Source organism: Schistocerca cancellata, chromosome 10, assembly GCF_023864275.1.
Source record: "Schistocerca cancellata isolate TAMUIC-IGC-003103 chromosome 10, iqSchCanc2.1, whole genome shotgun sequence".
NCBI classification, from domain to species: Eukaryota; Metazoa; Arthropoda; class Insecta; order Orthoptera; family Acrididae; genus Schistocerca; species Schistocerca cancellata.
This window is the reverse complement of record NC_064635.1, coordinates 70,609,853-70,626,739: the sequence shown is the minus strand read 5'-3', so window position 1 is coordinate 70,626,739 and position 16,887 is coordinate 70,609,853. Positions and strand designations below refer to the sequence as shown.

Below are 16,887 nucleotides of genomic sequence, written 5' to 3'. Positions count from 1 at the left end.
TAGAAAAGCACAGAAAACCTTCAAATCCATTACAGAATAGCGCATGATGAAGTCATAATACTGCGAAATAGCGTTAATTTTTAATATTAATTATTAAATGTAACTGGACTAGTACACAAGTAATGAAAATTACAAAAAGTAGGGTCAAACAAATACTGGAATCGGTAACTAGAATTAAGCTATAGAGTTCAATTTTAGTTACCGATTCCAGCGCTAAGATACATAATCTACCTTGTTTTTCCAGCAGATGTGTGCACTGAAGTATAATAGGATTTCTGCCTTTGTAATTGCTGTCTGAACTTCTGCGGAAAAATGACTAATATTGGAATGGTAACGAGAATTGACCTACATAGGTTAATTCTAGTTACCGATTCCAATCACTCCACGGTTCGTTATTTAGATTGTTTTAACAACACATGTATGCACTAAAGTGTTACAGGATTTCTACATTTGGTATAACTCACTTCTCTTCTATGAAAAAGAGAAAAATTTGGAAGTTGTACCTACAATATTTGTTACTTTCGCGTGGTAGTTCTGAGACAAATAAGAAATCTAGAAATCCTACAAAATCGTAGTCCACAAATTTACTGCGAAAAGTCCAGAATTTTGAACCATCGAATGGTTGGAATCGTTAACTATAATTGACCTGTATAGGAGATCAATTATAGTTAACAATTCCAACTATTCGATGGTTCATTAATTAGATAGTTTTTCAGCAGGCCTGTGAGCACTAAAATGTAAGCTAATACGATTTCTGAAGTTGTAATCGCTCTCTGAACTACTGCAAAAAAGTTACTAATATTGAAATCGGCTATTAGAAATGAAATATATAGGTCAATTCTAGTTGCCGATTCCAATTTTAATTCACAACAGTAGTTTTAGAGAGCAATTGCAAATGCACAAACGCTATTATGTTTCAGTGCATACAACTCTTCCAAAAATTGTATGCATATAAATCATGGAACGCTTGGAATCGGTTACTGGCATTTACCTATGTATGTTAATTATAGTTATCGACTCCAATATTAGTTACTTTTTTCTGTTTTTTCGTTAGTTTGTATTGACTTTTCATTTAGAATTTAGTGTGTTGATTTCTCCAGATTTAATGTTACTGTTTCGTATCTGTTGTCACCCATTTCTTTTTTCCGTTTCTCTATCACTTTCTAGTTGCTCCCCACCCAACCCTAACTTTGCTCCGCCTCTCCCGTTAGATTCAGTAATTAATAGTAAAATCGATGCTATTTTATGATAGTATGAATTGACCATGCACTTTACTGTAATGCATTTTAAAGGTTCTCACGCATCAATTACGAGTATAATTCTTATCAGACATGAAATTTTTTGAAATTCTTGTTCTTAATTATTTTAGTTATCTTCAATTCGTTCGATAAAATTCATAACTACGTAAATAACTGCGTGAAATGTGATTGTAATTTTATCACATGCTGCATTCGTGTGTTTACGAGTATGACCCGCTGCTTTCATAGATCGCCTGTACGTAGCCTCTTTGCCTTAGGTATGACGTCATTGCTCAGTGCCGACGAACAGAATCGGATATTAGAATTTACCCCAAGTCTTCCATATTCACTGGAATAGATAAATGCATACCTACATATGAAAATCAAACTGTAAAATGTGTCCAGAATCGGAAAAAAATCTTCCAAAAACCTCAAACTCACTAAGAATGAAATAAGTACCGAATGAATTGGAACGAACAAATGATTTAAATTAATAAAAGCGACAAAAATCGTACACAATGTCCGGTAATTTCCAAGAATCATTGCCTATCGAAGTCGCGGAGTCCAAACGATACATATCGAACGTGCGATCGTAAATCGATCCATTACGGTGGTCTGGATGGATAATTTGGAAGAGTCGACCCATGTGTTCTTGCTGATACTCGTTCGTTTTTCGCACTGTCCGCAATGATATTGTAATGGTATTTCAGCATCGAAACTGTTCTTACGAAGTTTTACACACTTCGCACCAGCACTGTCTACACAGTCCATTCTTTCCTCGTCTGGTAGTACTCCATATTTGCGACAAAAAGTCGAACAATTTTCTTCGCTGGATAAACATGGAATTATATTTTTCCTTGTGAGAGAATCAATCGAAGAAACGTCAAGAATATCAGACATCCCACTCACTAACGACATAAATCGTCTGGGTTTCCCTAGCAACTCACAATTCGCTGAGGTATGTTATTTAGAGAAACTAAGGAAACGACGGAAAACAGATAAAAATGACGATCACAAATTATTGATCACAACGCTCGGGTCTAGTGAAGCAGGGGATACAACCCGTCGGCTTTGACCAATGACGTCAGAATTGGCCAGAGAGAATTTATTACACAGATGAAAGAGCTGACAAGAATGTTCAGAAACAAAGGAATACGAGAGACGAAAAATACAGTTCACATATATAAAGACCAGTAGTATTTTCACATTAAGAATATCGCGTGTTTGTATCATATTATTTCTCTGGAAAATGAAAGGGAAAAATGGATGGAAAATACTGGTAGCATAGAATACATAACGTCACATATATACGAGTTGTATCTCGAACCTCATTCGAACTGTATTGCTTAAGTACAGTACGGGATACAAGTTTGGCGTACGTCGATTTCTTCATTTTCACTAACATTAGTGTCCTGTTGTTCAGTTGACTATGTATCCCCTGCTTCACTTAATCCTAAATGAAGCACAGGATACAAATTTTACATGTGTTCTTTATTTCGCCTCCGCTACCACTAACAGTCTGTTCTTACATAGATATTAGTACTACCGATGGCAGTAATGTGAAATCAGCTAACATATCTCGGACAGTACATTTGCCCAACATGTTTAATAAAACATTTAAACGGGCAATATGTTCGGGGAATACTATGTCTCCAATGAATACTCGTCTAGGTGACTTTGAAGTGTGGAAATATGGCGTTTCTCTTTCCCTACAAGAGATTTCTCAGCTGACCAGTAACCCTCTATGCTATTTGTGCAAGCCCCTGTTCTAAACTCAATATTGTGATTTACTACGAGATGCTGATAACCCCTTTCTCCTAAATTCCTATATGAAGAAAACCAGTCTGAAATAACAATGGAACCCTCTGCAACGTGACCCATCTGAAATTACAATGGAACCCTCTGCAACGTGATCTTCAATTAAGCTGACCAAAACTTCCTTCCTTTGATTGGGTACTACTTTGAACAATACATCGTCACACTGCTGACCCATAATCCCACTGGAGGTTCCCCCCAGTTGTACTTCCTTTTGCCAAAATGTGATTCGTCAATTTCGACCATAGCACCCCCTATATTTCATGTACTCCCCACACACTTCCCTATAAAAAGAAACCAATCCACAACTGTACGCTTACTCACATGACATTCATGCACACACAGCCACACAGGATATCTCAAACACCAACAGTAAGTGATTTTTAAATGTCTCTCAAGGCGAGCTTAGATTTTTCGAACCACGTCCCTCTTCTAATGGATCGCCCGAACCTATCTCTGCTGCAGCGCCATGCGAATAAGTTGTGAGTATGGCGACGAGTTATATTTGTGGGGCGCGTATGTTCGCCGCACTCACGACATCGAACATACTCAGCAATGACACCACACATTTGCAAAAAACAAATTGTGGCCAATATGTCTTCGCTCATAGCCTCTCGTAAATCATTAAGGTTCATCGCAACAGATACATCCATACCTACAAACGAAAATGAGATACTAATAATTGTTCTAAAATAAGAAACTAATAGCCCAAATTACCTCAATATCACTACGAATGAAATTAAGTACTGAATGAATTAGAAACAACCAAATAATTTAATAAATGCACAAGAAGAATATTTTCATCAATATGAAGTGATCTCTTTTAAAATCACATTCAGTTATTTTAATGTGCAATGATACCGCTTATCCGGAACACAGAACTGTTGGGTCTAGTTTAGCAGGGGATACAACCCGTCGGCTTTGAGCAATGACGTCTTCACATATATAAGGGCCAGTAGTATTTTCACGTTAACGATATCGCGTGTTTGTATCTTAGTATTTCTCCGCAAAATACAATGGAAAGAAATGAATGAAATATATTACTAGCAAAGAATACATCACGTTACATTTACGTCAGTTGTATCTCGAAACTCTTTCGAACTGTATTGCTTAAGTGCAGTACGGGATACAAGTTCAGCGTACGTCGATTTCTTAGTATCAACTAGCATTGCTGTCCTGTTGTTCACTTGAACTATGTATCCCCTGCTTCACTAAACCGTAAATGAAACACCGGATACAAATTAAAAGCTCATTCGAAGTGTGTTGCTTAAGTAAAGTACGGAATACGAGTTTCTTCGTTTTCACTAGCATTACTGTCCTGTTCTTCACTTGAAGGATATATCCTCCGCTTCAGTAAACCCTAAGTGGAACAAGGGATACAAATTGTAGATGTGTTGTTTATTTCGTCTCCGTTATTACTGTCAGTCTATTCTTAAAAAATGGTTCAAATGGCTCTGAGCACTATGGGACTACTTAAACCTAACTAACCCAAGGACAACATACACATCCATGCCCGAGGCAGGATTCGAACCTGCGACCGCAGCGGTCACGCAGTTCCAGACCGCAGCGCCCAGAACCGCTCGGCCACCCCGGCCGGCGTCTATTCTTACGTACATATCAGTATTACTGATGACAGAAGGACCTACGTATGTAATATATGTATACCAGACTTCCGTTGACCTCTATATATGTACACTGGTAACGAAAAGGTGAAAATAGACGTAAGCTACATTTGTAACCTGTACCTCAATTGAACTACACGGAGACAGTAATACGACACATGTACAATTTGTATCCCCTACTTCACTATGTGGTACAGTTTTCTTGTTGCCTTGGACGCTAATAGTATCCCATTCGTTACTTGAGCTATGTAGCTATACGCAACATTTGTATCTTGCTCGCCAATTGACATATGTAGTGTCAGTGTAAAGGCGACGTGAAGGACGGGATACAAATTTTAGTTGTGTCGTCAATATAATGGCGAAGTTAAGGACAGGATACAAATTTTAGTTGTCAGGGCTTTCGCCCGTGATATAGCAAGTACACATTCGACAATGTCGTACAGATACTAGTGCTGGGAAACGAAAGAAGATCGACAGCTGAGAAATTTCTGTTACGTACTTCACAACACGAAAATGCTCGCCTAGACAGACAGTAACGAAAATTACATGCCCACAAACAGACAAATCCATTCCTATAAACGAAAATAAGACAGTATAAATTGTTCTTCAATAACAAACTAATATCCGAAATTACCTCAATATCATTGCGAATAATTTTAACGTACAATGATAGCGCTTATCCGAAACACAGAACTGTTTTATTATCTATACCTCGAAATGAAGACATTACTATCTATGACTAGTGCATGACGTCATTGGTCAAAGCCGACGGATTGTATCCCCTGCTTCACTAGACCCGACTAATGTATGACGTCATTGGTCAAAGCCGACGGGTTGTATCCCATGCTTCACTAGACACCAACGCACGCCACCTGAGTCGCATGATCGATTTACGATCGCACGTCCGATATGTATCGTTTGGACCTCGCGACTTCGATAGGCAATCATTCTTGGTAATTACCCAATCTCCTAACCCTGTCTTTTAAAAACACGTTCATTTGTATCAATTTACGATGATGACGCCTCGCCACAGAAGATAACCGGATTATTAGCTACGGCTCGAGGGTAACGACATAAATGTCTACGAGTAAACTATGACGTGATAGGCCAAAGCCGACGGGTTGTATCCCAGTTTTCAGCGGCAGGTACCGTTTTCGACGTGCTCGGTGCAGTAGGCGCTGGTGAGGATGTGCCACTGGGAGACGAGCACGCCCGAGCAGGGCCGCACGCCGAACACGACGAAGACGTTGAAGCCGGCCGGGCTGACGGTGCCCGGCGGCTCCAGCACCACCTTGGGCGCCGTGTCGATCCGGAGCCGCGCGAAGCGCGAGTGGGTCGACGCGCACAGCGCGCTGCTGGCCTTGCGCAGCAGCTCCGTGTCGCTCTCCGCGCGCGCCAGCGCGCACGCGAGCAACAGCAGCAGCAGTCCGCCAGCGCGCGCCATCGCTCACTGACAACAGAACTTCGCCCATTGTCGCCGCCACACGTAACTCTCTGGCTCGCGTGCAACGTCTTTGACGCGCGCCAGAGATCACTAGCCGAGCAGAGCACAGAGCACGGAGGTGAAAATAAGAGTTGTCATGACGTCACAAACTTGAAGCCGACCCAAGTGAAGATCCGCCATGTTAGCTACCCCAAAACACTCGCTTCTGGTGGATTGATTCCGTGAAGTCGTGAAGTGTTCCGATAAAAAAGGCCGGTTTACGTCGCTTACGGGCGTAATAATCGTTCTGATTGTAGTCTTGAGTTTAAACAAATCACATTTCATTCGTAAGTGGACTTATTTAAGAGCTAATTTCTAATATACACTTGAAATTCCGATGCACTGTAAAGCTTTACAGTATGGTTTCATTTCTGTGATTTGACGTTAGATTTTCTATCAACCCAACACGAAGAGCTCTCTGGAGATGAGCAATACACTTGGTTTTCATTGTTTGGTTATTCCCAAGTAGCTGAAAAGTCTTCGCAAGAAATATCCTGGAAATGGGGACTAATGTTTTAAAATGCAATAATTTAATATAAAAGTAATGTAACTACATGTAGTTAATTAAATCTTCAGTAAAATGTGTGGAACATCTGTTACAGTGGTTAAATTATAAGTACTTAAAGGGTTACATATTTGTTAAAGCAAAGTCGCCTATCTAAGTCCACGCTATTTAGATCATTACATTAACCACTGTGTTGTCGTGTTACCCTGTAAATTGTTGTTATTTGCCGCACTGAATGTCACTTGGTAGGTACAATTTAAAAACAAAGCAGATGTGTAAACTACAATTGGCCTAACAATCTTAAATTCAGTTTTTCCCTTCGTAATTTAACAAATCTTTCACTTTGTTGAAATGACAACTGGCTTGTTTATATCATCCCTGCATACATCTATGGGACACAAAGGAAATAAGGTAAGTTTTTTGCAAACTTGAACATTTAAAACTTGCATTTGACTTGAAAATGCAACGAATACAAAACGGTGTCTCTAAACTATCAATCATTGGTTTTGGAGTTCTGGCTTTATCAATTATCGACACAAACACAATGAAAGTGAATAGAAATGGATTACGAAAGCACGCTTTTCATAGCACATACTACTCTTCTCGATTATTCGAAGTGTGTAATCAAAAAGGAATTACAGTACTGAGGCCAGAAGTGTCATAATTTCGTGTCGTATTACTGTATCGATTACACGTCTGGGACCAGAACAACGTTTGAAGTTGCGTTCCTTATGCTGTGTTGTTCACTAAAACACTGTAACATTAACTATATAAAACACGACAGAAATGACGAGCAAGAAGCAATTGTAGACACTCGTCTGCTAATGTTTTGGGGGATACAAGATGGCGGCAGGCCCCACCTACTGGCTTCAAAACAACGTACAGCGTGTCTGTAGCGCCATCTCCCCTTATTCTACCTCCATGGTCGCCACAGCCTAACGTAACAGTCGCGACACTAGCGCTCCAAGCGGCGAGTACGATGAACGTCAGACGTGTCGTATGCATAATGTTTGTTTTGCATCCATTTCGTACGTAATTTACGAAATATTTGAGTTATATTCTTTCCTCTAAGGGATTGTGTAGTATCAGAAGGCATATATGCTTCTAAAATGATTCTAAAATAAGCGCAAATATGGACAAAAACCGTGAATCGAGTGGCAAGCTACAACACATTCGTGAAGAAACACTTGTGACATTGGCTAGAACTGCAGTTTACCACGTTGATATCAAAAGACTATAAACACACAGATGCACACGTAAGAAGCACAGACATGTACCTCTACATGCAAAAGCGATTGACAGCTCATTTATCGTTCTGAAGGCCTACGGTGTTGATCATTGTTGTCGCCTGTTGCCACAAGTACGACCTTCATCTTTATACACTATTGGCCAATCAAATTGCTACACCACGAAGATGACGTGCTACAGACGCGAAATTTAACCGACACGAATAAGATGCTGTGATATGCAAATGATTTGCTTTTCAGAGCATCCACACAAGGTTGGCGTCGGTGGCGACACCTACAACGTGCTGACATGAGGAAAGTTTCCAACCGATTTCTCATACACAAACAGCAGTTGAGCGGCGCTGCCTGGAGAAACGTTGTTGTGATGCCTCGTGTAAGGAGGAGAAATGAGTACCATCTTTGATAAAGGTCCGATTGTAGCCTATCGCGATTGCGGTTTATCGTATCGCGACATTGCTGCTCGCGTTGGTCGAGATCCAATGACTGTTAGCAGAATATGAAATCGGTGGGTTCAGGAGGGTAATACGGAACGCCGTGTTGGATCCCAATGGCCTCGTATCACTTGCAGTCGAGATGACAGGCATCTTATCCGTATGGCTGTAACGGATCGTGCAGCCACGTCTCGATCCCTGAATCCACAAATGGGGACGTTTGCGAGACAACAACCATCTGCACGAACAGTTCGACGACGTTTGCAGCAGCATGGACTATCAGCTCGGAGACCGTGGCTGTGGTTACCCTTGACGCTGCATCACAGACAGGAGCGCCTGCGATGGTGAACTCGACGACGAACCTGGGTGCACGAATGGCAAAACTTCATTTTTTCGGATGAATCCAGGTTCTGTTTACTGCATCATGATGGTCGCTTCCGTGTTTGGCGACATCGCGGTGAACGCACATTGGAAGCGTGTATTCGACGTCGCAATTCTGGCGTATCACCCAGTGTGATGGTATGAGGTGCCATTGGTTACACGTCTCGGTCGCCTCTTGTTCGCATTGACGGCATTTTGAACAGTGGACGTTACATTTCAGATGTGTTACGACTCGTGGCTACCCTTCATTCGATCCCTGCGAAACCCTACATTTCAGCAGGATAATGCACGGCCGCATGTTGCAGGTCCTGTACGGGCCTTTCTGGATACAGAAAATGTTCGACTGCTGCCCTGGCCAGCACATTCTCCAGATCTCTCACCAATTGAAAACGTCTGGTCAATGGTGGCCGAGCAACTGGCTCGTCACAATACGCCAGTCACTACTCTTGATGAACTGTGGTATCGTGTTGATGCTGCATTGGGCAGCTATACCTGTACACGCCATCCAAGCTCTGTTTGACTCAATGCCCAGGTGTAAGGTGGTTGTCCTGTGTACTGATTTCTCATGGTATATGCACCCAAATTGCGTGAAAATCTAACCAAATGTCAGTTCTAATATAATATATTTGTCCAATGAATACCCGTTTATCATCTGCAGTTCTTCTTGGTGTAGAAATTTTAATGGCCAGTAGTGTATTATTCTAACACTGCCAAATAGTGTGAGAAATATGTTGAAAACATTATAATGAGCTGGTAACATTACATTTCACGCAAAACCAAATATTTGAATAATTTTCATACAATCTGTCAGTGAACAAGGTGCTAAGAAAATAATGTCATCACACAAAGGAAGCAAGGAATATTAAGTGACTAACAACAGAAGTGAATGAAATACATACCAAACGCTTTTGTTAGACACGAATAACTGCACTTAATCTAACCACTTCTTCGTCAAAGCATGTCTGTGTTAACGATTCACACGAATTTGGCACTGATACATGGAGAGTTGAACTGGCTGCTTCTGTGTCGTAAGACTGTTTTCCAGCTTTAGATGGATTGTCGAATCTTTGTGGCAGTTTCCTCTTCATCGTCAGTTGACGTGGCTTATTTGGGACGTCAAACAGTGTGGGTACTGCACTCTACACGAGTTTATTATTGTCTGCGTTCATGAACTGGTTTTGTTCGAAATGTAGCGAAGAAAACCTAATATTATTGTACAGATAAACTGGGTCTTTTTTCATAAGGTCTTCTCGTCTGCCACTAACTAACCATTTTCTGCTCCTAAAACGAAACATTAATCATTAATGCACATGTTGTTTGCAAGTGAATCCTGACGATACAGTTTAGTAACATGATGGTATATACCTCTCAGGATCCTTAGGAAACGTAAAAAAGACAGCTGTGGTGTCTTATTCCTGTTGTTGCTGCAATTTATTGCGCTACAAACGCTCCAGCTTGTAAAAACCGTTGTAGAAATCAAAATAAAAACCACTATTCGCTTCCACGATCGCGCCGAACTCACGGTTTAAGTTACTGGCCGCTTGGGGTGCTGTTGGTACGATAGGCAATAAAATCGAGGCGAAGTGTCGTGACTGTTATATTAGACTGTGGAGTCACGGAGGTACAAAACGATCCAAGCCAAGGCACGCTCCCACCTCTGTTTCCTCAAACTCTTCTCCGGCCGAACTTGGGGTCTGGACCTCTCTACCATCCTCCATACCTATAAATCCCTCATGCGCCCTATCCTTTGCTACGTCCACACTGCCTGGATCTCCGCTCCCCCTACCTTTTACAAATCCCTCTAGATCCTGGAACACCATGCTCTTCGCTTCGCCTATCGCATCCGTCTCCCCTCCCCCACGCGGATCCTGTACGACCTAATTCCCTTCCCCCACCTCCTCCATTTCCTCGAACCGATACGGATCCTCTACACCTCCCGCAAACTCGATCCTCCTCACCCGCTGGTCCCTCCCATCCTCTCCCGCCCCTGTCCGCTGCCGCGCCTGTACTTCCATGTCCCACCTCCTCTCCATCTCTCCACTCTCCACATCCTCTCCCAAGGTGGCTTTCGCCAGCTCCCCTTCCTGATGATGCCCCCCTCCCCTCCATTTACCCCTCCTACCAACTTTGATCCTCCCTCCCTCTTCCTGTGTTTGTTTCCTTTGGGCACCCTTCTCTCCGCCTTCCCTCCCTCCTCCCTTTCTCCCGACTCCTCCCCCGGGCTTCCCCTACCCCCGTCCCTCTACTCCTCCTCCCATCTCCTCTGCCACTGGCATCTCTGCTCTCCCCTCTCCCTACCCCTCACCCCTCTTGGCAGGTCACCGGACTCGCACACGTTACGTGGACATTCGCGCGCCGGAGATCATCGCCATCAGTTTCTCGTGTGTGTGCCGTCGTGTTTGTGTAAGTGTTCACCGTCACACTCCTACGTTCACCTGTACCGTCTAATCATCAGTGTTTGAGCGCCGTGCCAACGTGTTTCAGTGTAATTTTCATAGCGTGTGTGAACGGCTCCGTGTTTTGTATTTTTGTATGTCTACCGTTTTTTACCCGTCACTCTATTATGTATCTTCTTACTGTTTTTATCATTGGAAAATCGAAGGCTGAAGAGCAGCGTACGATGCTGCTGCCAGCCTACCTATGTATCTGTATAGGTATGAAAATTACAATAAAGGGAAAAAAAGGGAAGGTGCAAAGAGAGGGGAGATGGCATTACGTCACAAACTTGAAGCGAATGCCTGTCATCTTAACTGTTCATCATAAGAATAAGCCTGATGTAAACATGATGTAAACATTACGCTATGTATGCTTCCACGTTTGTTTGAATCTCATTGGATTTCGTTTCACGTGGAGCGGAAGTCAAGTTGTGACCAGTACAGTAAAGTACGATCATAAAGGATACGCTTTATGCTGTGTTACACGTGCATAGACAGCGATAATGCTGGACAACAGCTTTACCAGCGCATTAAACTTGGACAGCCATGGACAACCAGCGTGCAACTAACCTCAAATGATGTGAGCATTTGCAGTTCAGACGTAAAAAGAGATGGCCAAAGAAACAATACAGCCTCGAATGTCATTTAATTTTTAAAGAGAATGAAATATTATTCGGCAAAACTCCAGCACTATAGCGCGCTTCTTAGGTGACCAGACGGAAACCATGAAATGCTCTCCATCTCACATGTCATAGTATTCTAGTTACAAACACGAGTAATGAAAATTCCTACCTTAAACACAGGGTAATTTATCTGAGTGAGCTATGTGTGATGCAAAAGCATACTGTAGGGATTTCACCGTATTGTTGAATACTGAAGCCACTGAAGGTATTAACTCAAATGTTCAAATGTGTGTGAAATCTTATGGGACTTAACTGCTAGGGTCATCAGTCCCTAAGCTTACACACTACTTAGCCTAAATTATCCTAAGGACAAACACACACACCCATGCCCGAGGGAGGACTCGAACCTCCGCCGGGACCAGCCGCACAGGAAGGTATTAACTAGTCAGTCGTCTGGTAATCTCGTAGCTCCTTCCTTATCCGAATCCGAGAAATACACTCCAGTTCTGGAACTATCATATGCTACGTTGATAACGAGTCGATCAACAACAGAATACACGGAACCAACCGGGCCCCGCATTTTCTCCTCTTCTTTTATGACGTGCCGTTCGACAACCCGCCTGAGTTCGGCAGTGACAAGTGAAAAAGCTGCGTGCGTTAGTTCCAGTACATTTGGCAGCTTACATCTGTGGTATAAAACAATGGACAAAGTCCAAATAAAGAGTACCTGGTTTTTCATTTTTGCCTTAAAAAGTAAACTGTTATGTCTTTTTTAAGCAACCTCTCTTACCAGTCTTTCTTAAGATATTGATAACTAAGAATTTATATTTGAAATGAAAACAGGAATTTCGCGAGTAATATCTAATTAAAAACAAGACAAGCCTTATTCATAAAAAATGATGGTGAATTTTACAATTACGAGATGTAGGTATTTCAAATTGAACGAGAAAAAAATAACTCCGACGAGATTTGAACCAGCGAAACATGAACAGCAATAAGTTATTAATCATATTCGCTGCCGTTTCCGCTACACATACAAAATGCAGCTCTCTCTCACCTGTATCTAATATAGTCCCTCGGAAAACTTGAAAGCCAAAAAGAAAAAAAAAAGTTCAAATGTGTGTGAAATCTTATGGGACTTAACTGCTAAGGTCATCAGTCCCCAAGCTTACACACTACTTAACCTAAATTATCCTAAGGACAGACACACACACACCCATGCCCGTGGGAGGATTCGAACCTCCGCCGGGACCAGCCGCACAGTCCATGACTGCAGCGCCGCCGACCGCTCGACTAATCCCGCGCGGGCACTTGACAGCCGATTATCTCTGTAAATTTATGAAAAATATTAAGAACAACCTGTTCCTCGGCACTTTTTAACCATGTTCCACGCGCGTGTTTCCCTACGGAACAGGAAGCAGCCTCAGTCATTTCCATACTGCGTATTAACAGCGCGACAATCAGAGCACAACGGTGCAGTGGCTGCGATTGTTCACGATCTTTGAAACAAAAACTACATAGCTAAAGCATGATTAAGAAAAACTCTGATGGCTGGAAATACATTTGGATATCTTAAAGTTTCATGTAACGTAACTTAGTAATAATATATCTAATACATAAGTAGGACCTACTTCCAAGAGCTTAGCACCACCAGTGTACGTGTGCTACGGGTTCTGACCAATCTTCGCTTTTGTAATTGTTTACATCAGGTTTATTCTTATGACAAATGGAGTATAGCCCAAAACATTGGGTTCACCGCATTCATACGCCCATAGTTCACCGCGGTGAGGCTCCCCGTGGCTCTAAGCACTATGGGATTTAACATCTGAGGTCATCAGTCCCCTAGACTTAGAACTACTTAAACCTATCTAACCTAAGGACAGCACAGACATCCATGCCCGAGGCAGGACTCGAACCTGCGACCGTAGCGGCAACGCGGTTCCGGACTGAAGCGCCTAGAACCGCTCGGTCACAACGGCCGTGATGGCACTCTGATTGTGTCGTATTACTGGAGCAAATACGCATTCGAGAACTGAAAAACATTCGAAATTGCCTTCCTGACACTATGTTATTCATGTAAGTCTATAATTTTTAGTATGTAAAACAGTTACTATGCGCACGCGCCAGAAATACTGTACAAGAAGCAATCGTAAACAATAGTCTGCTAATGTTTTGGGATACTTATACTGTGGTGCCACCTCCCAATTTGATTTTTTTTTACCTCCATGCACAGAATAGAGCCACAGTGTAATAAATACAGTCACGACACTCTCTGGTGTGAAAGTTGTTACCGTTTGACAGCTGGAGCGACACTAGCGCTCCAAGCGGTGAGAAAGTAGATACTCGTATGTTTCGTAAGGATAATGTTTGTTTCCAATTGTTTTCTACATAATTATCGAAACAGTGGTTACATTTTTGTGTTCCATGCGCTAGTAAATTAACAAGAGACATAAATTATCGTGCAACACGTTTACAAACAGCTGAATCACAGAAATACAACTACATAAGCTACAACTTATTCATGAAGAAATACTTCCGAATATTTACAGCTTTTTCCGGCGAAAGCAAGATAATATAAACACATATTTCATGCATCATAAGCATATATTTCTGTTGTCTGTTCTTATTATAGTGGGCACTTTCTTTAATTCTGTCCAGAGTCTAAAGATTCGACCGGTCTTGCACTTCACTCAACTTTAAAATACCCTAATATTTTTGTAAATGTAATTACTTTTGCTTCAAAAGCGAATGTGTTGGACATCCTTGCTGTTTTCGGCTCACATGTAGCGACAACAGCGAAAATCGTTTCTTCTGTGCTGGGAAACAGTCTTCTTGGTCTTGACGTTTTATTATCTCATCTGTGTGGTTTTCTCCTAACTACAGGTGTGTTGCCTTGTGTGGTACGTTAAGTAGTAGGTAGCGCCAAAGAAACTGGTATAGGCATGCGTATTCAAATACACAGACATGTAAAGAGGCAGAATACGGCGCTGCGGTCGGCAATGCCTATATAAGACAAGCGTCTGGCGCAGTTGTTAGATCGGTTACTGCTGCTACAATGGCAGGTGGTTATCAAGTTTTAAGTGAGTCTGAATGTGTTATTATAGTCGGCGCACAAGCGATGGGATGCAGTATTTCGCCGGCCGGAATGGCCGTGCAGTTCTATGCGCTACAGTCTGGAGCCGAGCGACTTCAAATGCAAATTGCTCTGAGCACTATGGGACTTAACATCTGAGGTCATCCGTCTCCTACAACTTAGAGCTAACTAAACCTAACTAACCTAAGGACATAACACACATCCATGCCCGAGGCAGGATTCGAACCTGCGACCGTACCAGTCGCGCGGTTCCGGACTGAAGGGCCCAGAAGCGCTCGGCCACCGCGGCCGGCGCCGAACGACTGCTACGGTCGTAGGTTCGAATCCTGCCTCGGGCATGGATGTGTGTGATGTCCTTAGGTTAGTTAGGTTTAAGTAGTTCTAAGTTCTAGGGGACTGATGACCTCAGAAGTTAAGTCGCATCGTGCTCAGAGCCATTTTTTGCAGTATTTCCGAGGAAGCGATGAAGTGGGTATTTTCCCGTATGACCAATTCACGAGTGTACCCTGGATATCAGGAATCCTGTAAAACATCAAATCTGCGACATCGGTGCGGCCGGAAAATATCCTGCAAGAAAGGTTGGTTCAAATGGCCCTGAGCACTATGGGACTTAACAGCGGAGGTCATCAGTCCCCTAGAACTTAGAATACTTAAACCTAACTAACCTAAGGACATCACACACATCGATGCCCGAGGCAGGATTCGAACCTGCGACCGTAGCAGTCGCGCGGTTCCGGACTGAAGTATCGAGTGGTACGCATGTACACACTGACGTGTTGGCAGAAGAGCCAACACCGTGTTGCTAGAGGAGGCCGAAATGCACGCTATAAGCTCACGCAGACTGGCGTGAGGTCTGGAACAGTTATGGGAATTGAGTCTAATAAATAAAGTACGAAGCTCTTGGAATACTTAACTTTAATCCATGATTGGTGTACATCACTCTTGACGGTAAAGGTTTACAATCTCAATATTAACTGGTAATGGCGCCTTGCTAAGTCGTAGCAAATGACGTAGCTGAAGGCTATGCTAACTATCGTCTCGGCAAATGAGAGCGTATTGGTCAGTGTAGCTTCGCTGGCAAAGTCGGCTGCACAACTGGGGCGAGTGCTAGGATCTGTCGCTAGACCTGCCGTATGGCGGCGCTCGGTCTGCAATCACTGACAGTGGCGACACGCGGGTCCGACGTATACTAACGGACCGCGGCCGATTTAAAGGCTACCACCTAGCAAGTGTGGTGTCTGGCGGTGACACCACACACACAATGCGCGAGACATGCCCTATCTGGTCTGTATGGTAGTTTCGCTGTCGTCAGACATCAGTTGTATTACAAAATGGCACCATTCCTAGTCTGGAAGTATTTTATGAAGTACGGCACCAATGAAGTACAACGCTCCATCATTTCCTTTAAAAGATTAACAAGGGGAGGAGCCACAACAAACTTGCGACATCATATAAGGAGAAAACTTGTAACTAAACAATTCATTCAAGGTTTACAATAAAAACTGAAAGTAGCTGATCTGTTGCCTGTGATATGCTTTTATCTACTTGTAGCACTTGAACCTTCAACCTCAGTTTTCACCCTTTATCACTGACTATTCGGTGTGTGTAAATAGTGATAATGATCCTTGATTACACCATGATTATTGAGCAGTTTCAAAAAATTAGAATCAGTAGGAGAATACTCGTCATTTCTTGTAGTATTCAACGACTTATCACTTTTCGTAAGAAGCACCGAACAGTGGACAAAGTTCTCTTTCATTTGTCTTTTTAATTTAGTATTTTGATTCTAAGTACCTTAAAACTCAGCGAGTCAAAATTACTCAATCTTTGTTCAATTTCCAAGTTTATTACAGGGAACAACAAGAATAGGAAATAGAAAATCAGTTATTTTGACTTCTTTTAACACTCAGGTTAAACTAACGTTGAAGAAAAAGAAAACGATATAAGCGAAAACCTGTTGCTTCAGGGATAACCGCTGTCCATAGGACAGACGTGTCTTTTACGAAATAATTT

The 16,887-nt window shown here is 42.4% G+C and overlaps 1 protein-coding gene across 1 annotated transcript in view; it reads right to left on the bottom strand.

Moving 5' to 3' along the window:
• Window positions 1–6,147, bottom strand: part of LOC126106123 (snake venom serine protease CL2-like) — an 86,879-nt gene extending 80,732 nt beyond the window's left edge. Inside the window, exons 1-2 of the mRNA XM_049912368.1 lie at window positions 6,127–6,147; window positions 5,825–6,059 (exon numbers count right to left, since the gene is read on the bottom strand). Of these exons, the coding sequence (XP_049768325.1) occupies window positions 5,825–6,059; window positions 6,127–6,147 (256 nt within the window). The remainder of the gene's footprint in view (window positions 1–5,824; window positions 6,060–6,126) is intronic.
• Window positions 6,148–16,887: the final 10,740 nt, after the last annotated feature.